General features: G+C 38.0%; 1 protein-coding gene across 1 annotated transcript; it reads left to right on the top strand.

Moving 5' to 3' along the window:
* Positions 1-7,766: 7,766 nt before the first annotated feature.
* LOC133305617 (protein WHAT'S THIS FACTOR 9, mitochondrial) lies at positions 7,767-22,828 on the top strand. The gene is made up of 2 exons (XM_061505873.1): positions 7,767-9,339; positions 22,417-22,828. The coding sequence occupies exon 1, from the start codon at positions 7,770-7,772 to the stop codon at positions 9,297-9,299; it is 1,530 nt and encodes a 509-aa protein (XP_061361857.1). The 5' UTR covers positions 7,767-7,769; the 3' UTR covers positions 9,300-9,339; positions 22,417-22,828.
* Positions 22,829-23,677: the final 849 nt, after the last annotated feature.

The raw sequence follows: 23,677 nt of genomic DNA, 5'->3' as shown, positions 1-23,677 counted from the left end.
AAAAAATGGAGTCTTGGAATGATATCTTTGCGAAAATACAGAACTGCATTACCGGAAATGTTATCATTACATATGGTATTCAGCGCAGTTATAATCACAGTAATTGAGTTAATTAAATTACGGGTAAACTTTTTTCTTTTATTACATCATTATTTTTAAACCTTAAACATTTCCGTAATCAATTAAAAACAACACCGTAATTGTAATTGCAAGACATGCGGAAGCATAAAACTTATTAATCATAACCCCTCCAAGTAATACCATTAATTCTAGGTGATAAAATGACACATTTTCAAATTTTACACAGTGGGAATCGATTCCCAACCTTAAGGAATCGATTCCCAGCCTCAAGGAATCGATTCCCAACAGTTACTGTAAAAGTCAGTAGCTAAAATTTGCTTCCCACGTTGTGAGGAATCAATTCCCTCCTAAAAGGAATCGATTCCTTGAAACAGAGCACGCAAAATTTAGGCTACTGTGATGTTGGGAATCGATTCCTTTCAAAAGGGAATTGATTCCTTAGCTGCAGAATTGCATCTTGACAGCTTTTAATGCACTAAATGGGTGATGTAACTTACTCCTAACACCTTAATACTCAATATACACCTTACACTAATACTAATGTAGGCTCTAGGCCCTTCCATCATGCATATTCTTTATATAATGCATCAATTACAATAATTCTCAATTCCAAGGCCATTTAAACATCAAAATGGACACTTTACAACATAAGACTCCAAATACCTCAAAACACAAAATATGTGGCCATGGACAAGTCTAATGCTCACCAAATTACAAATATAAATAAGAGGCATATATATATACATCAATTTCCAAAGACTTAAATATGGTCATGACATGCAAAAGCATGGCAATATGTTCATAACCTAAGTCCAATTACTAAACATTATGCTATGTGCATCAAATGGAATCCTTCAATATGTCATGTGTAATAACCCTAAATTATGTAGCCTTATTTATTAATGAATCTTGTGTGGGCAAATTAATTAATGATAGCTATATGAGGATAGTCCAAAGTTAAGTATGGTTAAATAACTTTCGTATTTATTGAGCTGCGCTATTACCATTATATGTTTAATACACCGGGTGCATACGAGGAGTTACACCTTGAGACTTCAAAGAGTGAAAACAAGTCTCCCACCATTTCTACCAAGATGAACAGTCCCAATGCCCCCAAAACAGCACCCAAAAACCCACCAAGAACTATTCTTTCACAAGAAAGATGAAAGTTTTTGAGTATTTAATGTGTTTTGATGGAAGAAAATCAAGAAAAGATGAAGTCTTGATGGATTTCTTGAAGAAGGAACTATGGTGTTAAGGTGAAGAGCAAATGATAGCCATGAAGATCAGCATGTGAGTCTGTAAAAATGACCTAGGGTTTAGTGATTTTAGTTATATATATGTGTACTCACTTAAAATCAATGTTATTAGAACCAGACCGGTCATTGACTCGACCGAGGTACCGGGTCACTGGGTCAATGGTTCAACTGGTGGGTCACCGGTTGAACCGCATGATCCAGATATATATATAAATTTATATTTTATACTTAATTATATAATAAATATTTTAAATGGTGTCATCTAAACAATAACCTGATGTAGTTTAGTGGTATTTGCTATGTTGTATAACCTCAATGGAAGGGGTTCGAACCCCATTAGATGCAATTTTTGAAATAATTCTCTTAACTCAATAGTTATATAATAAATACATTAATTAGTGCATTTTTTCAACCAATGATGGTGGCCTAGTGGTATGAAAAGGTGCTCCTCACTCCAATGTACTGGGTTTGAATCCCACCTGTTGCAAAATATATTTTGTGACTAATTTAAAAAAACCAATATCGGTTCAATCGCGGTTTATTACTAGGTCAATATCGGGTTGAATACTTAAGCGGTCCAATGCTGTAACCGGACCGGTTGATGGGTGTAACAGCCCATTGTACACCGGTATTGTTAACATTAGTTATGATATTAAGCGCAGTTACAATCACAACAGTTCATTTATAAAAATGCGAGTAAACTTTTTCCATTTATTACGCGACCATTTATTACGCGAGCATTAAAAAATAAAAGTTGTGACCGTAACTGTAAACTCTTTGCGGAATAATTATTTATACTGCTTTTATAACTTATTTTACATCTCTCAAGTCACTAAGGGGTTCCCATAAACCCACTTAGCATATTTCTCACTTTTACGTTTTCTACCTATCTGAACATGGTTCGGTCATTAATTTTCTGCGGACAAACCACATTCTACAAGCCTCCCATATCTTGATATGTTATTCTACACTCAACTACCTTTCTAGGAAGCTATCACACGAGTTATTTAGAGCTCGTTTGCTCCGGATATCGCCGTTTGAAGTTGGACAAGCAAAGCTGCCAGCCAACCTCAAAACAGCTCCAAACATCCTTCACTAAAACAATTACTGTAGAAAATACACTCATCCAATTGCTCTCAAAATTTATACAACAAACTAGACACATCAACCTTCAATTTGATATATCATACACCTAATTTTACCAAGGAACGAAGCGGAAATAAATTTTCCAAACTTGGTCCAGAACTGCCCAGTGTGCAGTAGCCCACTGAACAGTCCGTGTTCACAGCCCTCTACAGGACGACGCTCAACCCATAATTTCCTCAAAATTTTACACAAGATAGAGGACATCCCAATCTTAAAAATGGCATATGGCACGTCCCTATCGGACCTCTGTAGAGGGAGATATGCTCTCCCAAAGTTCGCCTAAATTCTGCCAATTTCTAGAAAATTCGTCAGAGTTTCCTTTGTTTTTTCAATAATCCTCAAATTTGTACAAGTGCTCTATGACCTAAAATGTACGTAATAATCATTGGGTGGCACACACAAGGACCAACAATGCTTTGGGGCTCTTACAACCCATCACAGTTTATATTAAATTACTCAATTCATATCATATTGCTTACTTTATTAATACTTAACACATTTCAATCATCAAGGTCCATTTGCATGCATTTTCTAAACATACACACACTCTTAATCCTAAAATAAGCCTACTGTCCTTTCATCATATTACATGCTTCCATATTACATCAAGTATCCATGTACAATTACTCAATTACATATTACAACTTACAATTCATAATCTTCAAATACAACATAAAGAATGACCTCACAATTACATATGTAACTAGACTTAGGCAAAATGACATAAACAAATATGACAATGAATCTCCTCCAAAATACATATGCAATGTTCATACCCTAAGTCTAGCCTAGGTCCAATGGCCACCAAAATACAAAATCCATAATCCTCCAGCTAATCATCCTGTGGGCTTATTGCCCATCGCTCCTGCACCACTGCTACCTCCTGAAATAGTGCCCCCAAGACGGGGTGAGATATACGAATATATCTCAGTAACCCAGAGGTTTTGGAGAATACTCCACCCAATGGCTCACTTCGATGCATATAAATAACATAAAATAACATCTTGAAAACGGGATAAAGCAAGGGATTTAGAGAAACAGGGAAACATAGGGATACAAAATACGAAGAAGCTGGAATGGTCGATGCCAATACCACGCAACGTCCAGCCTAATGTCTCGGCATATAAGCCTACGGATCTCATCTAAAGCGTGTTCCCATAACATCAAACCAACGCACCCTTTCATCCATATACACCCGAGACTTCCTGGTGTGCTCCTATCCGGATCACACACCACGACCCTAGGTCAACTGGAACTCCCTCTCGGAGACCTATCCAGTGGAAGTCCGTAACGCCCGAAGGCAAACTGTCTACTGGCCAGAGACAGTACATCCTATGTACCAACACACATACTATATGCATGAACATGTTATCCTATATTACTTACATACACTTCCTATCATCACCCTCAACGGGCATGGTGGAACACACAAGGGGATCAAGCCCCAGTACCAAGAGGTTACCTGATTAATCTCCTTCTTAGCAGCTCCAATTTAGTACGTCACTGAGCTTGGTACTACTAGAAATGCCAAAATCCCTTTGGTCAAGGACCAAAGGCAACCCACCAAGCTCAAGGCTCCAAGATCAATTCCGTAGGAGGCAACCTACAGTGATCACACGAGGATCATTAATACACAGTGCAATTTACCAACATTCTACAAAGCACCAAATTCTCACCTCCCACAAGCATAGGTTCGGCCTCTTTAGGCCAAATTTACCAAATAATTTTCTTAATTTTATTTGAATTTACCATTAGCATTCTAAGGATACCACAACACCATTTCAAGTTCCATTTTCCATCTCACTCCATCACAACACCATTTTTCCAATTATTCCCTTATAGGTCAAATCCTACACTTATGCCTATCCAATGGTTCCAACCCTAAACCTCATGCATCCAACCAACTTACCACTCATTTAAATATCATACACAACCACACAACATCAATTATACAATTTTTACCACAACAAACCATACATGCTCTCAAATGGCCGAATCCTTTAAGCCCAACAACTAAAGGGTATTCGATCCAACTTCACAATTCCACACACCTTACAATCCTATAATTAACTCATACAAACACTCCACAACTCAATTATAATCATACAACATATCAATTTCATAAAGTGTTGACATTTCAACACAAAATTTTCCTAAGTTACCATCCAAATTCATCAATAATTTTTATGGTTTCTATCACTATAAAACATCATTCTAAGCCACTTTTATCTAATACAATTTTTCAATTTGAGCTATCTAACCCCATCAATCACACATGCAAGCTCTAGGGTTCATGAAATTAAATCCAATGAATCAACCAATTAAAAGTGTATAAACTTACCCACAATCAAGGCCTAGGACTCCTCCACACAATACCCAAGCAATGAAGGATCAATCAACTCCAAAAACATCAAAATCTTCATCAAAACTGTCACCTTTTTGGCCAATGATCTCTCTCTACAATGATCACCATGCGAAACTAAGGGTAGCAATGTGTTCCTCTCAAGATTTTACACAAGTTTGGCTTTGGAATCACTCAAATCCACGCCCTAGAACTCAAGTTATGTTGGTTTAAAGTTTTCAAGCTTTTCTTTTTCACCAACAATGGAGGGCCACGAAATTTGCAAGGAGGAAGGAGGAAGATGATCCAAAAATCTGATTTTTCAGATGTGCTCATAAGTCACTTACGTGGGGGTGGGCCCCACAAGTGCCACCTCACTTAAATTCACTTAAATTCACCACTAATCTTCCATCAGCTTATAAACTATTTAGAAACTCTAAATTTTACATTAATCATTGTCCTTTAAGTTCCCTTGATCAGATGAATCCGGAGTTTTCTGGTCGTTCGGAGAAATCGCACTTTTAAGCTGTTATGTGCATTGTGCGTTGTGGGCACGCTTCCCCAAACACACAAATTTCCATCAATTTTCACGAGAAATCATATTTCCTAGTCCTATGTATGATTTATAGCTTATATCCAAACCTAGAGCTCGAAATTCATTCGGCACGTTTTACGGTGCAACTGTACCGAAATATTTTTACCCGGTAAAAACACTATTCACCGAATTTTTATAAACTTGCCTAACCACTCAATTTTTCGTTCTGAATCCATTTCCAGGGTTAGTTTTCTCATTTGAGACCTCCTACTCAATTTTACTTTCTTAGGGTTACGTGTTTGGCTAATTACCGTTTTACCATTCCTATGTATTTTGGCCTTAATTTCAGGATTTTCACTAATCCTACCCTTTAATCCTTATTTTCATATATAATTATACGTTTTAGAAATACAAAGTGTTATAATGGGCCGATTTCCGGGCCAACCGGTCGAAAATAACACTTGATGGGCCGGTTTCCGGGCCAACCCGTCGAAAATAACACTGCTTAAAATAACAATATTAGTTTAATTAGTTTCGCTTTTCGTTTAACTCTAAAATTTTATATTCTTAACCTAGACATTTTTCTAGGAATTGCCATATTTTTATTATAATTTTTTTAGACACTTTGCCGGTACGTATTTTCTACTACGAAATAGCCGATATTAGTTCTGACATCACCGCTTATTATTTTTACCCTAAACTTGATATTCTTAACTTAGATATTTTTCTAGAAATATTCATTATTTTCTGAGTTACTTCGCCGGTATCCATTTATACCAGGAAATACCCGATGTTTACACTTCATTCTGATAAGTGACTTAATATTAATTATTATGCTCTTTCCATATTTATCCAAAGTCGATTATGGATTATATCCTAAATTCATAATTAAATAATTTAAAGGGTAACAGTTTTCTCATGCAGTAGGAGATAAGTATTATCTCCTACATACTCATTTGTGCAGGTGGAGTCCACTTTCAGGAGAGAGAGTAGGCTAGGCAAAAAGCCAACTCGTCGGGTTGGCTCGTAACCCGGCTAAAATGAGTCGGGTTGGGTTAGGGAAAATGAGTTAGTAACTCGAGTCAGCCCGACTCGTTTCAGCTCGAAAAAAATCGAGCCAACCCACGGATCAAACGGGTTGGCTCGCGGGTTATGATTTTTTTTTTAATATAAAAGTATAAAAATTAATGAAGGTAAAGTGGAAAGCTAAAACCTAAAATCCCAATCCCAAAGACCCAAATGAAAATACCTTGCAACTGTCAATAAGTCCAAAACTGTGCATTAAGAACCTTTTTTATAATATGTGTGACAGTGTGAATGTGGTGCCAACTGCTAATAAGTCCAAGTCCAAATGCAAAAGTAATTTTTTATAGTTTATCTGTATAATGTCTTTGTATTGAATGAATTAATAATTTAGAAAAAAATGGAATATTATTTTTTTTCCAATTTTTCGAGCCACCCCTAATCCAACTCGGGTCGGGTTGGATTGAGTTTTCTGGCTCGTTTATTTTTCGAGCCAACCCTAACCCGGCTCGTTTTTTCCGGGTTGAACGTGGGTTGGTCGGGTTGGCCCGTTTTGCCAACCCTAGGAGAGAAAAAAAAATAAAGTGGGATCCATCTTGAATTTGTATGTATAGGAAATAAATTCTATCTTATATAATATAAGAATAATAAATCCCTAATTTAAATTTCTAATTTAGCGGTACGAGTTATTCTTAACCTATATATTTTTTTAGGAATATTCATTATTTTTTGAGTTACTTCGCCGGTATCCATCTATACCGTGAAATACTTGATGTTTACACTTCATTCTGATAAGTGACTTAGTATTAATTATTATGCTCTTTCCATATTTATCCAAAGTCAATTATGAAATTATTTTCTAAATTCATAATTAAATAATTTAAAGGGTAACAATTTTCTCATGCAGTAAGAGATAAGTATTATCTCTTATATACTCATTTGTGCAGGTGAAGTCCACTTTCAGGGGAGAGATAAAAAATAAAGTGAGACCCATCTTGAATTTGTATGTATAGGAAATACATTCTATCTTATGTAACATAAAAATAATAAATTCCTAATTTAACAATACAATTCTTACAATAGAATATTTTAGACCTTGGATGTGATATATTTTATAATCACAACCAACAATTGAGTGATAAATTTAAAACCATATCAGCTAAGTAATACTTGTTGTAACCAATTTTCCCAAAAAAAAATTAAGATAATCAAAACTATGTTCAACAAAAATAAAAATAAAAATGGAGAAAGATGAAAATGTAAAACCCTAAATCAAAATCATTCCGAAAACTCAAAAAACCCTCTTCGCCTCAACCTCATCCTATATACACATTTCCCGGGTGATAGACAAAAAAGAAAACATCAAACCACAGCAATGCGGTTCATGATCCTCTTCTCCCGAAACAAAACCATGTCGAACGAACAGCCTCTTACCCGCAAACACCATATCCGAACGTTGTTCGAAGGCACCTTCAAATTGGTCCGAGACCGTGGTCTGGACCATGCCGTGGAGAGGGAGAAGAACCTCAAACCCTTGTGGAACCTCAAGAACCTCATCAAACTCGAACCTTCTAAGTCCCTTCCAATCTCCGTCATCAGAGAATCCCTTGAACTACCCTTTCGCTCCATCGATTTCATCCGCAAGTACCCATCAATCTTCGAAGAGTTCTTCCCCGGCGGCGGGTTCCAACCCCACATCCGGCTCACCGCGAAAGCCCTCGGCGTCGACACCGAGGAGCAGTTGATGTATCAGAGCGATGGGTTCAAGCAACAGGTCGCAGACCGGCTTTTGAAGCTCTTGATGATATCAAGGATGCATAAGATCCCTTTAAGAGTCATTGAATGCTTGAAATGGGACCTGGGTCTTCCTCAGGATTACGTTCAGAGTGTGATTCCTGAGTTTCCGGATTATTTTCGAGTTGTTGGTGGATATGACAGGGTTTTGGAGCTGGTTTGTTGGAGCAATGAAATGGCTGTTTCGGTTATGGAGAAGAAGTTGGCGAGTGGGAAAATGGGTAGTGTGAAAGGGAAGGAATTAATGTTCCCTGTTCAGTTTTCTAGCGGTTTTGAGATGGATAACAAGTATGAGAAGTGGTTGAAGGAATGGCACAAGTTGCCTTATGTGTCTCCGTATGAAAATGCAGCTCATCTTTCGGCTACAAGTGATGAATCTGATAGGTGGGTTGTTGGTGTTTTGCATGAAATTCTTCATATTTTAGTTCCTAAGAAGACTGAGAAAGATAATGTACTAATGCTTGGAGAGTGGTTGGGTTTAAGGTCGAGGTTTAAGAGGGCACTGCTGCAGCATCCTGGTATATTTTATCTGTCTAGTAAAATTGGAACCTACACTGTGGTTCTGAGGGAAGGTTACAAGAGGGGTTCACTGATTGAACATCATCCCTTGATGAATTTAAGGAGTCAGTATATTCACCTCATGAACACTGTTAAGGAAGATAGCAAAACAAGTAAGGTGGTGCAAGGAAAATGCAGCCCAAAGTCCAATGGCATACAAATTGAAGGGAGAGTAGGAGAGGGAGAGGATAATGAGAACAATGTGGAGGAACACAAAGGGGAGAGGTGTGAGTCCTCTGATTCTGAAGCTGAGGATGCTAGTGAAACTGATGTCGATGATGGTAAAGAGCAGTATCAGAGAGGTACTCGTAAAACTGCTGCCAGTGGTAGAGGCAGAGACTTTGGGAAAGTGAACTTTAATGTTAACAAGCCTTTGAGAGATTCTCCGAGAGAAAGATCAGCTGGGAAGCTTAGACACGAGACCAGGAAGAAAAATCCTTTGGAAGGTTCTAGCAGAATAAAAATGCGAGGTGGACACAAAGATGTTGAGAGTGCACAACAGATGTCAAGATCCCCAAGAAACAAGGGAAGGTCATTGACTACCAAGAAAACCCCTGTTTAGTAAAGATTCAATCTGTTTCAGGCAACTGACATATACGCAGGTAGGTTGTTCCTGCTCTTCACTCTGTTATATGTTTGCAAATTTAAGGTTAATTTTTATTTTTTTTTATGTTTTACTGTTGGTCTCTGTTTATTTATGCAATGCATTGTTAGGCCTTTTCTGTGAATGTTGGCTGCCGTAGGTCCTTATGCCAATTGTTGGTAGCTAGCTTTAGTGATTTTTGTAGTAGCAAAGAGGCTAACATTTTATTGTAAATGTGCGACATAGGCTATTATTTGGTGCACTTGATTGAAGATAACACTTGTATTTTAAAGGTGATTTCTTTGGCTGAGCCGTTGGTTTTGGATATGATCAGGCAATTGGCTTGTATTTGCTGTATGCATAAAGATTGGGTAGCTCTGCTCCGTTGATATTTTCTCTTTTTTTGTTTGTTTGCTTGTTTGTTGTTTTATTTATTATGGAGGGTCACTTATACTCCACATTCCTAATAATTTTCTTCTCTTTCTTTTAATGAATTTCTTATTTTACAGGAAAAATAAATATATATTATGTGCGCTCTAATGGTCTTGACAGAATGTCATATGTTAAAAAGAATGTTGTAAGGAAGAAGATGTTTATGGGTGGAAAATATGAAAAATTATGGGAAATTATTAAAAGCTAACTATTGGTAAAATAATTTCTTTACTTGAAATTACTAAAAAAAGCTAACTATTGGTAATCCCCCTCTTGAAAAAAAAACAAAAACAAAAAGAAAAAGAAAAGTTTGCTCCATTATTAACTACCATGAAGGATAGGATACACTCATGCATAGTGTTGGAGATCCCATTGCTTGGAATTTGTATCTTATTCATTGTGATAGGGAAAAGAGTTCATTGATTTTATTATCATTTTATATATTTCTGTATTTATGGGAAAAAAGAGAAAGGAGGCGGAAGGTGAATTATTGGATCCTTGATGGGTGATTCATAGTTAGGAGTTAAATTATGAAATGTTCCTTGAGTGTTCTTGTTGAGAATGATTTTGATATTAATGAAATAGAAACAGAACGTACACCACAGATGGAAAAAGAAAATAAAATAGAAATAAGGAAAATGATTGCGAGAGATCTTGGACTCGCCCAAGCTTTCCACAATTCTATAAATATAACATACCTCTAATTCTCCTACCTCATACTATATATATTCTACCTTGCCACCATAAAGGTTCCCAAATCTTCTTCCGTTCACAAGTCAACATGAGGAGGGTCCAATCCCCTGTGGCCCCTCCTAGTTTAGACTTTTATGGGCTTCTTATGAATACTCCCTCCCAAAATCTTCACCTTGTCCTCAAGGTGAAAGGCTGGTGTCTTTGAATTGTTGAGTAGAGTTCCCAAGTGTTTTCAAAGTTTAGAAGAGGATGCCATTTGATCAACACTTCCAGTTGACTTGCTGCATTAGTTCTGAAACACAAGATGGATTTTAGTGGACTCGGGAAGTGTAAGTTTATAGGCAGCCTCTCCAATCTTCTCCAAAACAGCGTAAGATCCATAAAATCTGGACTAAGTTTCTCTTTTACCATCTTCATCAAATATTTTTTCCCTAAGGCTGTATTTTCAGATAAACTAAATCTCTAGGAGCAAAAATCACATCCTTTTATTTTTGTCTGCAAATTGCTTCATGTGATTTTGTTTCTTAGCAAGCTAATTTTGAAGTTCTTGTTGAATTGTATCTCTCTCCTGCAAGAGTTTGAGTCACTTTATTTTCAATACGGTGAAGGTGCTTTCCCTCTTTTAAGAGGTTTGGAGGTTCACGGCCATAAAGTTCCTTAAATGGTGTCACGACCAAAATAGTGGCCAAAACAAACAATTCAAGATACTTTAACAAAGATTACAAACCCAGAATCCATGCAAAAGATTTAGAAATAGGAACGAGATCACCTCTTGAAGTGCAACACAATACAAGGTGCCTATCAATCTTTCTTGTATGAAAATTGAAGCAATTTTAGGATTTGGTGAACAATGCTATGCGAAATGTCCTTCTTGATATGATGCAGTGTGAGCAAATGAAAGAACAATGAAGGAGAAGATGAAACTCTCAGAGCTTTTGTAATGGCCAAACCACAATCACTCGAAATATCTTCATCTTTCTTCAACTTTTTCATGTTTCCTGTCTCTCACTTGAAGGCTTTCTCAAAATTTTGCAAATGACTAGAATGTTTCATGAAAGTGGGACCCAAATGCTTATAAAGGTCTCAAATCTTGGTTGTGGAGTAATAAGCCTTGTTATGCCTAGCTTAGGTGATTAACTCCCTTAAACAACTTATTATTAGGTTAGAACTAACTATAGTTACTAACGCCAAAGCTAGCCAACTAAATTCAGATTAGGAGGTTGGTGACTCATTAATTTCGTTTTAGGAGGTTAGATACAATTTCCACGTGCGTAGATGGGGGAATTGGGTGTATCTAGGATTCTAGGGTCCATGAGATATTATGTGGCTAGCTCATTGTAGAGGTTTCAAAGGTGATTAAAACCCTTTAGTTAGACATCCTCAAACATTCCTTTGTGATGTTATACCCTCCTAGATATCTTCAAATGATATGAAACTTGTATTGCTCAGCTCATCTTAAAATGCGGAACATCCAACATGTTTTTTTTTTATTTGTACTAGGTTTATGTTTTTAGGTAAGGTAGTCTCTCAATAATGATGTTGTGATGATGTTGTGCCTGTGATGAAATTGGTTAATCATACTGAAAGTTAAAAAGGCAGCACCTTGGTCATACCATGGTGTGCACACATGAGGGTGAAAACAAAACTTTTTCTTTGTCTTCAATGCGGAAAACAAACTCTTTATGTTCCTCACGTGTTCATGCCTAGGATCTACCCCTTTAAAGACATACATAGTGTTTAGAATTTCCTCTCACTCGATGACATCAAAGTATATGGTATCCTCTAATGTTGACCACACGGTTGAATCTTGATCACTTGTGAGAACTTTTTCTCCTTGAGTCATCCTTCTCCTTGGATGCTTGCTAGGCAATGACAAGGTGGAGGTTTGAAGTGTTTGGTTTAATTTCTCAAGACAAAAATGGTGTCTTGAGGTTAGGTGAGGGAGCAACAATGGAGGAAAGGATGAAGATGGAAGGTGGTCAAGAACTAGGGTTCTTAGTCTTGTGTGTTGGATGAAAATTTCCATGCTAAACCTCTTTAGCATCTTGTCTATGTACATGGATTGGGATAATCCCAGCAATCTCTTGGATCTATCTCTATAGATCTTAATACCTAGTATGTAGGCTGCCTCTCCCATATCCTTCATGGTGAAGTTCTCTGACAACCAAACCTTTGTGGACTGTAACATGGGAATGTCATTTCCAATGAGCAATATGTCATCTACATATAGCACAAGGAAAACAACAGCACTCCCACTAACCTTCTTGTAGACACATGGTTCATCTTCATTCTTGATATCCGTTATCCTTAACAACTTCATCAAAACGAAGATTCCAGCTCCTGGAAGCTTGCTTAAGCCGATATATTGACTTCTGAAGTTTGCATACCATATGCTCTTGGCCTTTGGACTCAAAACCATCAGGTTGTGTCATATACACTTCCTCCTTCAAGAAACCATTCAAGAAGGCGGTTTTGACATCCATTTGCCAAACTTCATAATCATAATATGCGGCTATCGCTAGCATGATCCTAATAGATTTGATCATGGCAACAGGCGAGAAAGTTTCCTCAAAGTCAATTCCTTGTCTTTGACGGTAACCCTTCGCAACTAACCTAGCTTTATAGGTTTGGATGTTGCCATCAGCATCAGTCTTCCTTTTGAAAACCCACTTGCACCCAATAGGAACTATTCCCTCAGGTGGTGGAACCAAGGTCCATACCTTGTTCTGATGCATCGAATCTATTTCAGATTCCATGGCTTCTTGCCACTTTGAGGAATCAACATCTTTGACTGCCTCAGTGTAGGAAGCAGGCTCGTCATCCTCAACAGTCTGCTGATTCTCAATCACAAAGCCGTACCTCTCAGGTGGATGACTAGCCCTAGTGCTCCTACGGGGCTGGGTGTCTACGGCCTCTAGTTGAGGCATCGCCTGATCAACAGACTCGGGTTCCGCTATCTGTTCATGTAGGTCTTGAACTTCTTCAAGTTCTACCTTACTCCCACTATCTTCTTGAGAAAGAAGGTCTTCCTCAAGAAAACTAGCATTCTTGGACACAATGACTCTTTGTTCCTCAGGGTAGTAAAAGTAGTATCCCTTAGTTTCTCTGGGATAACCTATAAGGTAGCACAACGTGCTCCTAGCTCCTAACTTTGCAGGTGCTAGGGTCTTGACATAAGCTGGACAACCCCATACCTTGAGATAACTCAAGTTGGGTTTCCGGCCCCTCCATATTTGATACGGAGTAGTCAGAACAGATTTCGACGGAACCCTATTTAGTAGGTGTAGCGCCGTATGCAGAGCGAATCCCCAAAACGATTTTGGGAGCTTCGTACTACTCATCATCGACCGTACCATGTCTAACAAGGTTCGGTTCCTCCTCTCTGACACACCATTTTGATGTGGTGTGTAAGGAGCCGTCAACTGTGAGAGAATCTCATTCTCTCTTAGATAATCCTGAAGCTCCTGACTCAGATATTCGCCACGCCGATCAGATCGAAGTGTCTTAATCATCTTGCCAAGTTGTTTCTCTACTTCATTCCTAAACTCTTTGAATTTTTCAAATGCCTCGGATTTGTGTCTCATAAGATACACATATCCGTATCTGGACTTATCATCAGTAAAGGTAATGAAGTATGAGTATCCTCCTCTCGCCTGAGTAGATAAAGGCCCACAAACATCAGAATGAATGAGTTCTAGTAACTCATTGGCTCTTTGACTCGCAAGTTTCTCAACCTTGGTTCTCGTCATTTTACCAGCCAAACAAGACTCACAAAGCCCATAGGATTCAAAATCCATGGAATCTAGATAACCATCATGATGGAGTCTAGACAGTCTTGTCTCATTAATGCGTCCCAATCTACAATGCCAAAGGTAGGATCGATTACCTAATCTTGGCTTCTTAGTTTGAATACTAAAAATGTCACTATCCGTATTTAAATCCAAAACATACAATCCATTCACCCTCACCCTCGATGCACAAGCATAAACAAGATCATTCTTAATGATGGAAAACTTGCCATCCTTTATTATAAAGTGAAAACCAGATTGTTCCAAACTAGAAATAGAAATAATGTTTCGGAAAATAGACGGAACATAGAACCAATTATTCAAATGTAAAGAAAGGCCCGTAGGCAACATAAGATCCACATCCCCAACAGCAAGAGCGACAACTCTTGCTCCATTCCCGACGCGGAGATTGATCTCATTCTTTTCCAGCTTCCTAGGACTCTTTAGTACCTGCAACAAAATGCAGATATGAGATCCACAGCCAGTATCCAATACCCATGAAGCTGAATCAACACTTGAAAAATTAATTTCTATAGTGAACATACCAGAGGTGGAAGCACCACCATGCTTCTTTTCCTTGAGGCTCGCAAGGTACAATGGGCAGTTCCTCTTCCAATGTCCTTCCTTCTGACAATGGAAGCATACAGCATTAGCCTTGTCCTTGGACTTCCCTTTTCCTTTACCCTTGTCTTTGCCCTTCTTCTTTTTGGGCTCGCTCTTGGGCTTGAGCTTGTCTGTCTCTACAGACTTGCCCTTACCCTTAGCCTTTTTAGAATCGCCAATCAGAAGAGCTTGGGTTCTGTTCTTCTTAACAGCACTCTCAGCAGTGGTCAGGAGATTCAACAACTCTGGGAGTGTTTATGGTAGTTGACCCCAAAACCATTAAATGAAGACGGCAAGGACTGCAGGACTAAGTCAATACTTAGCTCATGGTCCATGATAAAACCCAGAGAAGCAAGTTTCTCTATCAGCCCAATCATCTTGAGGACGTGCGGTCCAACCGCAGTGCCCTTAATCATTTTGCAGCCAAACAGCTCCTTGGAGGTTTCAAAACGCTCAGCCCTCCCTTGCTTATCATAAAGCTCCTGCAAATGCAAGATAATGGAGGGAGCATTCATATGCTCATGCTGACGCTGAAGCTCCGCAGACATAGACGCAAGCAATATACATACTGCCTGTTCATTGTCCGCCAAATGCTGTCTATGAGCTTCCCAGTCATACTGGTCATGCCCATCTTGCCCTTCAGCAGGGGCAACAGGAACAGGAGAATCCAAGACGTACGCTATCTTTTCTGAACGTAAAACAATTTTTACATTCCTATACCAATCCGTGAAGTTTGGACCAGTTAACTTATTAGCATCCAGAATAGAGCGTAAACTAAAATTTCCGGCCATAACTCAATTGCTGAAAATAAAGATAAACATACATAAGTATTTCATGATTAATAACCAAATACGGAGACTTTTAAACGTATATGGTTCTCCCACTATTTTTCTAAAATCAATGACCCTCGGTGATTGATTTAGGGTTATCCTTCACAAAGACATCCGTGGCGGGCTAAGAGAACGGCTAAATTCATTAGTTTCCGGCTGAGCCTGCAAAAGTAACTTGTCTAGTGGGTTGATCTAATCAACAACATCTCTATGTCTTCTCTTAGATCATCAGGTTGACAACTCTTTGTCACTTAGTGTCACATCAGTATGTAACAACCTGGCATCATTGCCCTAAATGCATAGACCCGGCTGAGCCTGCAGACTACACATAGTCTAGCACAAACCATCACCTTAACTTCGAATGGCATTGTTCCCAACGAAATGACAGGTCTTAGCTGAGCTAGAGAGCACTACCATGTAGAAGGGCTATGAGTGCCACCGATGATGGGAGGCAATCTAATGCGCTAGATAATATTACGTGAGGGTTCATTTTCCGTCTCATCGTTAATTGTTCGTTTTATATTGCACGCATAATTAAATATACAAAACTAACTATCACATAGTTCAGTTTTAGCGGCTTTTCTAATCATGCATACTAGTCGTAGGGTTATCGCGTCTAATATTAACATGCATACTAGTCGCAATATGATATTTGAAATTCAAAATAAAACATTTAAATTTTGAAAATCAAACACATGGTGGATTATCATGGTGCCTTCCGATTTTTCCATCCAAAGCATCTTCAAGCCTCGGATCAAAATCTTCATCAATGTTGTTCGGGTACATCAACATGGCCGAACCACCTCCTTTGGTCTCTCCATGGTCCAACAAGCTTTGGCACTTTTTCGATTAAAATTTACATCCAAAAATTAAAAGACGCAAAATTTAAATCGGGACAAATACAATCCCATTTAACCAAAAGAATTTAAAAAAAATTTAAATCATACATTCAAAGCACCATGACCATCTAATGTTAAAAGTACCTACAAGAAAAGTTAGATCCAAACAAACAATTTTGGGAACCCTAATCATTGAATCACCTACATCAAAACACATCAACACTTGATGATTAATTCATAAATATGATCAAGATTCAATCTTTAACATGCATAGGGGCTGCCTTGTTATGTGAAAGCATCGGCTAGGGCTTGGTGGCCTTTGACTATCAAAGTTTTCAGCCTTCCTTAGTCATACTAGGGTTTGGCTGCCACCCTATGGCCTTCTCAATCATGGCCGCTACCCTTGTCCCCACAAGGTGATACCTTTCCCCTTAAAGGTCGAACCTTTATGCATGACAAGAGACTATGCTTTAAAAAAAAACATCACTTTAAGAATCAAAACTTGAATCAATGTAGGTTTCAAAACCAATTTCGAAAATTCAATGAAAAATAAACCTCACGCGTCTTACAATAACGAGCCAGGCTCTGATACCACGGTTGGGAAATTCGTTCCCTCAAACTCCAATGTCAAGCGAGTCCAGGGGAAGCCCGTGGCGGGGTCCACCACCAATGAGCTAAGGCTACACCAACCGTAGCAAGTGGATCCGACACCATGTCTCAACCCAAAACCTTAAGGCTTTAGGTTTATGGGTCCTTTCACTTATATACTCTTCACTTAGCTCATTACCAACCAATGTGGGACTCATCACACTTGAATATCTCAACAATCTCCCCCTCAAGTGTGAAACCCACCATTGGTAAGCTCCCCCTCAACCGAGTACCCGAAGCGTAAAGTACTCGACCCGCATCCTAGCCAATCACTAGGCTAGCTCGAGCCCAATCCGAAAGGGTATCTCAAACAATTTTGGGAACCCTAATATTGAATCACCTACATCAAAACACATCAACACTTGATGATTAATTCATAAATATGATCAAGATTCAATCTTTAACATGCATAGGGGCTGCCTTGTTATGTGAAAGCATCGGCTAGGGCTTGGTGGCCTTTGACTATCAAAGTTTTCAGCCTTCCTTAGTCATACTAGTTTTTGGCTGCCACCCTATGGCCTTCTCAATCATGGCCGCTACCCTTGTCCCCACAAGGTGATACCTTTCCCCTTAAAGGTCGAACCTTTATGCATGACAAGAGACTATGCTTTCAAAAAACATCATTTTAAGAATCAAAACTTGAATCAATGTAGGTTTCAAAACCAATTTCGAAAATTCAATGAAATATAAACCCCACGCGTCTTACAGTAACGAACCAGGCTCTGATACCACGTGAAAGTCAAAATTGGCTGCACAAAGGTCCCACCTTGATGCGCCTACATGAGGGTAAAAACAAAAAAAATGGTCTTTGATGCGGAAGCATAGACAATCTATGCGCCTCATGTTTTAGGATCTTCCCGTTAAACATGTAGGGTTTAAAATTCATACCTTTTTCACTTGAAGGTGTCAAAGTGGATGACTCCCTCTAACAGTAATCCACACGGCTACCTCTTGGTTGCTTCTGAGAAACGCTTTCTCCCTGAACCCTCCATTTCCTTGGAAGCTCGCTAGGCTGCAGCAAGGTGGAGGCTTTCAAGTGTTTTTATTTATTTTTCTCAAGACTGTAATGTTGTCTTTCAAGTGTTTTTATTTATTTTTCTCAAGACTGTAATGTTGTCTTAAGGTTAGGTAAGAGGACCAATAATGGAGGAAGCGAGATGAAAATTAATAGGATTTTAGTCCAGAGAGGCGCGGTATATTTTGATCTGAAGAAAAAGACATTATTTTAACGTTGTTCAGCAAATCCCTTAATCAGCATTTAGAGATGGACGTTACATTAACGTTTCCTCATCAAATCCCTTAATCAGCATTAAGAGATGAACGTTACATTAACATTTCCTCATCAAATCCCTTAGTCAGCATTAAGAGACAGACGTTACATTAAATATAATTTTATTTAAATTCATAATTCAAATAAAATAGATACAGATAAGGATAATTCAAAACTATCCTTAATTACCTAACCTCTTGAATTTAAATAAAATTAAATTCGATTTTATCCTACCCGGCAATTTAAATTTGAATTCAAATTCGAAAATTCAAATTCAAATTTCGAATTGCGCCAAAAACTTATTTTGGCTAAGTCAACTATTTGACTTTAGGATTCATGGCCCAATACCGTATTGGGCCTACTAACACATTTGGGCTTATTAATAGAAAAATTAATCTTTCACTAATAGTCCAAAGGCGCATGATGATATTGGACTTGGAGTTCAACTCCAACCCAATTACACCTATAATCTTGAAAAACCCAATAAAACTTATTGGTCCAAACTTGCTAAATGTAAGCAATCAAGAATAACCTTAGTGTGTGACCCATTAGGCTCAATTAGTCACTGACATAAATAAACTTGAACCAATTAAACTCTTTTAACAGGCCCAATTTATCTAATGACCACATAAGACACTAGCAATGCTCTGCAGCCCCAGAACTAATTGAGTTGATCAGTGATCTACCTTTCTAGTTTGGATACCGTGCCGGCATCATCCCTCACAACGTCATTCACATTTAGTCGAGAGCAAGGATAGAGTATCATCTCTCTTTATTGACTAAATATAATATTTCACAGGAACTAGGAATCTTCTTCCATTGACTCTAAGATAGATCATGACTCTTCATGATCTCTTACTATGCATAGATTCCCGAGTCAACTAGAAGTCATCCAAGCCCTACCGGTCTTGTGAACGACTAATCCCTTATAGGGGATTGTGAAGTCCTTTTGGCATGTTCATCTATACTCATGTATTCGAGTCATACCCAAGAGTACACTGTTCTCCCCATTTTTCAGGCGGATAAAGTTGTACAGTCAAAGTATAACTCTAGGACATAGTATTCGATGACATCCTTAAGTCTAGGACGATCTGCACTACCAAACGATGAGACTTTACAAATCCAATGATACTCTCTATAATGAATCCTTATGGAGTCTCTCGGTGGGTCAGTTCAGTGCTATCTGTTCTCTAAAAGATCCACCCACTACATCACCTAAAACATCACCTAAAACATCACCATGCCTGCATTCCATGAGGTTCCTACCTCGTATCTTTATACAAATAAATGACGTCGTACTAGTCTTATTGAGATCACCAATACCCTTTCTTGGTGATTCAAGACCAGGAACAGATTTTAGATAATAGACATACAGTGTCCTCGAGTCCTCATGATCATGATCCCTATCATAGATCCCCGAGTGAACACCTGTTCTATTCATAGTCTTTATCTTTATTCACATATTAACAATAAAATATTGGCGAGACATAAATATGATAAAGATAAAGTTTGCTCAAATTTATAAATCATGAAATACCACTTCGAAAAAGGTGTTCATCTGATAAAACAGATTGTCTCTTGGACACCTATATACTAACAATCTCCCACTTGGCCTAGAGCCAATCAGGTCGACGTGTCAAACCTAAAGACTCATAATGACTATCATGTTTTCTCTTAGAGAGACCCTTCGTCAGAGAATCGGCCAAATTATCATTAGTGGGGACGTAGTCCATCTTTATTTCCAGTCTTTCAATAATCTCCCGGATGAGGTGATACTTGCGGAGCACATGCTTGGATCTCTGATGAGACCTGGGTTCTTTGCCCTGGGCTATTGCACCAGTGTTGTCACAATACAAAGATATTGGATCAACAATGCTCGGAACTACTTTTAAACGTTCTCTTAGCCCGTTTGGATCAATAACCTGGTGCGCCTACATGATGGTAAAAACAAAAAAATGGTCTTTGATGCGGAAGCATAGACAATCTATGCGCCTCATGTTTTAGGATCTGCCCGTTAAACATGTAGGGTTTAAAATTCATACCTTTTTCACTTGAAGGTGTCAAAGTGGATGACTCCCTCTAACAGTAATCCACACGGCTACCTCTTGGTTGCTTCTGAGAAACGCTTTCTCCCTGAACCCTCCCTTTCCTTGGAAGCTCGCTAGGCTGCGGCAAGGTGGAGGCTTTCAAGTGTTTTTGTTTATTTTTCTCAAGACTGTAATGCTGTCTTGAGGTTAAGTGAGAGGACCAATAATGGAGGAAGAGAGATGAAGAGAAAGAGGGGCGGCCAAAATTAGGATTTTAGTCCAGAGAGGCGCTGTATATCTTGATCTGAAGAAAAAGACGTTACTTTAACGTGGTTCAGCAAATCCCTTAATCAGCATTAAGAGATGGATGTTACATTAACGTTTCCTCATCAAATCCCTTAATCAGCATTAAGAGACAGACGTTACATTAAATATAATTTTATTTAAATTCATAATTCAAATAAAATAGAAATAATAAATCTCTATCTAATCATATTAGATACAGATAAGGATAATTCAAAACTATCCTTAATTACCTAACCTCTTGAATTTAAATAAAATTAAATTCGATTTTATCCTAGCCCGCAATTCAAATTTGAATTCAAATTCAAAATTCGAAAATTCAAATTCAAAATTCGAAAATTCAAAATTCAAATTCAAATTTTGAATTGCGCCAAAAACTTATTTTGGCCAAGTCAACTATTTGACTTGCTAGGATTCATGGCCCAATACCGTATTGGGCCTACTAACACATTTGGCCGCCCCTCTTTCTCTTCATCTCTCTTCCTCCATTATTGGTCCTCTCACCTAACCTCAAGACAACATTACAGTCTTGAGAAAAATAAACAAAAAACACTTGAAAGCCTCCACCTTGCCGCAGCCTAGCGAGCTTCCAAGGAAAGGGAGGGTTCAGGGAGAAAGCGTTTCTCAGAAGCAACCAAGAGGTAGCCGTGTGGATTACTGTTAGAGGGAGTCATCCACTTTTACACCTTCAAGTGAAAAAGGTATGAATTTTAAACCCTACATGTTTAATGGGCAGATCCTAAAACATGAGGCGTATAGATTGTCTATGCTTCCGCATCAAAGACCATTTTTTTGTTTTTACCCTCATGTAGGCACATCAAGGTGGGACCTTTGTGCAGCCAATTTTGACTTTCACGTCTTAAGTCCCGTAAATGTCATCCCGGTTTCACCGATCTACGGATAATCTAATTTCTAACAGAGAATGACGAATTCCTTCAGCTTATCGCACTAGCTCTGAGTCCTTAGGGCATGCCCAAGAGTATACATACGAGTCTCTATGTTTCAGGCAGACAAGGTATACGATTAAAGCAAGCCTTTCAGAGCACAGGTCTATATGACAACATCAGGTCTAAGGAAAGACACACCCAAATAATAAGAGACATTACCTATTGATACTATTTGTGAGATTTTCTTGTAGTGTCTCGTTGTGGGTCAATTCAGTGCGAGCTATTCTCCAATAGTCATGTGTTAATTGTTTAGTGACAAGTCATCTGTCGTAGCCATTGTTGAATGTTTGGATGTTCTCTGTCTTTGTTAATTGTTTAGTGATGTGTACTGAATGTGATGAGTCATCCCTGTTGTCTGTTGTTTAATTTTTCTTTCAATTGCTGTTGTTAGTGTCAAGGGGCTGTACCTCTACCTCCAGTGAAATTACACCATTAATAGAAGTGTTTGTTCCCATATTTCTGTGTAATTCATTATTGTATATCTGGGTGCCATCAATGAACTTTTGACAAATAAACATTTAGTTAAAGGGCAGACCGTAATTATTGCACTTGAAATTTCACATCTATCATACAGCTGTTAATAATGGGTGAATTATTGGTTAATTCTGTTTATCTATTAATTAAAGGAATTAAGGTTTTTGCTTGGAAAGACTAGCTATTAATCTGTTAACCAATCAAAACACATTGTTAACTAATAATTCATCCATCATTAACAGGTGTAGTTGGGGACTTCGGGTAAGGAATTGCAAGTTTTGAAGAAGCATTTTCCTTGTGAGATTAGAGACTCAGATACACAACTTTACTCCCAAGAGTTGAAGAGGGCTATTTTGCGATTAGTGTTCTGGACCACGTTGAGCCATGCTCACCCTCAAGGAGTTTTTGTATGCAGAAATTTAGATGGACAAACAATTGACCAACACCTAGCATGTTGATGGCCATACCAGCAAATCCGAGCCCAGAAATTAGCCTGTGTTACGGCTATAATCTGAACCAAGCTGGTGGTCTCCAGCCTAAGTTGAATTCATTATGAAGAAACTACGGTTCTACAGTCCAAATTTTAAATACTTTCAAAATTCAGTGTATGTGTTGATACGAGGTGAACGTTAGTAGTACCCTAGTATTGTAAAAATTTTATTTTCATAAACTTTTGGTGACTATTTTAATATTAAATATGGATATTAGTTGCCACCATGACTTTTACATGCTCTTGTAAGTTCGTTTATGTTTCTTCAACATTTCTGTTTCCTATGTTACTTATGAGTTATGCTATGAAATTGTGGGCGAGAGTTATTAAATATTGCTTATGGAAGGAGATCAAGGTCTCTGTAAATTAATTTGTGCTTATGTCAAGATGTACTATGGAGGCCATTTTCTTGGTATGACTATTAATAGAAAAATATAGAGAAAAGAAGGATTTACATATGGTGCTTATGGATATTAAGAAAGCGAATGATAAGGTTCCCATGAAAGGTTTTATGGTGAGTTCTTGAGTAGAAAAAAGTACCAGCAAAGTCTTTGAAGCCAATTATAACATTAAAATGCATATTACTAGTTAAATTGAGAGCTAAGGGGTATGTTTAGCGAAAATCCCAAGTTCTGGGTCAAAATACGTATGAAGGAACGGTAAATCAACAAATATGTAACCCTAAATTGTAAGATGATAGAATTAGACCTCAATTGATGAAAATAATACTGAAAATGGATTTAGAACAAAAAATTGAGAGGTTAGATAAGTTTTTTTGAAAATTGATGAATAGTATTTTTCTAGATGAAATACTGCGGTACAGTTGCACCGAAAACGTGCAAAATGAGATTAGTGCTCTAGAATTGAATATATGTTTGAAAAGGTATTTAGAACCAAGAAATATGATTATTGGTATAATTTGATGGATTTTAGGATTTTTGGGGAAGCGTGCCAACGGTGCACCATTAGGGGTAAAACAATAATTTCACCAAATTACTGGAAAACTCTGGATT

This window comes from Gastrolobium bilobum, unplaced genomic scaffold (genome assembly GCF_033153095.1).
Source record: "Gastrolobium bilobum isolate Gb01-03AN ecotype WA unplaced genomic scaffold, APGP_CSIRO_Gbil_v1 utg32150, whole genome shotgun sequence".
NCBI classification, from domain to species: Eukaryota; Viridiplantae; Streptophyta; class Magnoliopsida; order Fabales; family Fabaceae; genus Gastrolobium; species Gastrolobium bilobum.
This window is presented reverse-complemented; position numbering and strand designations above follow the sequence as displayed.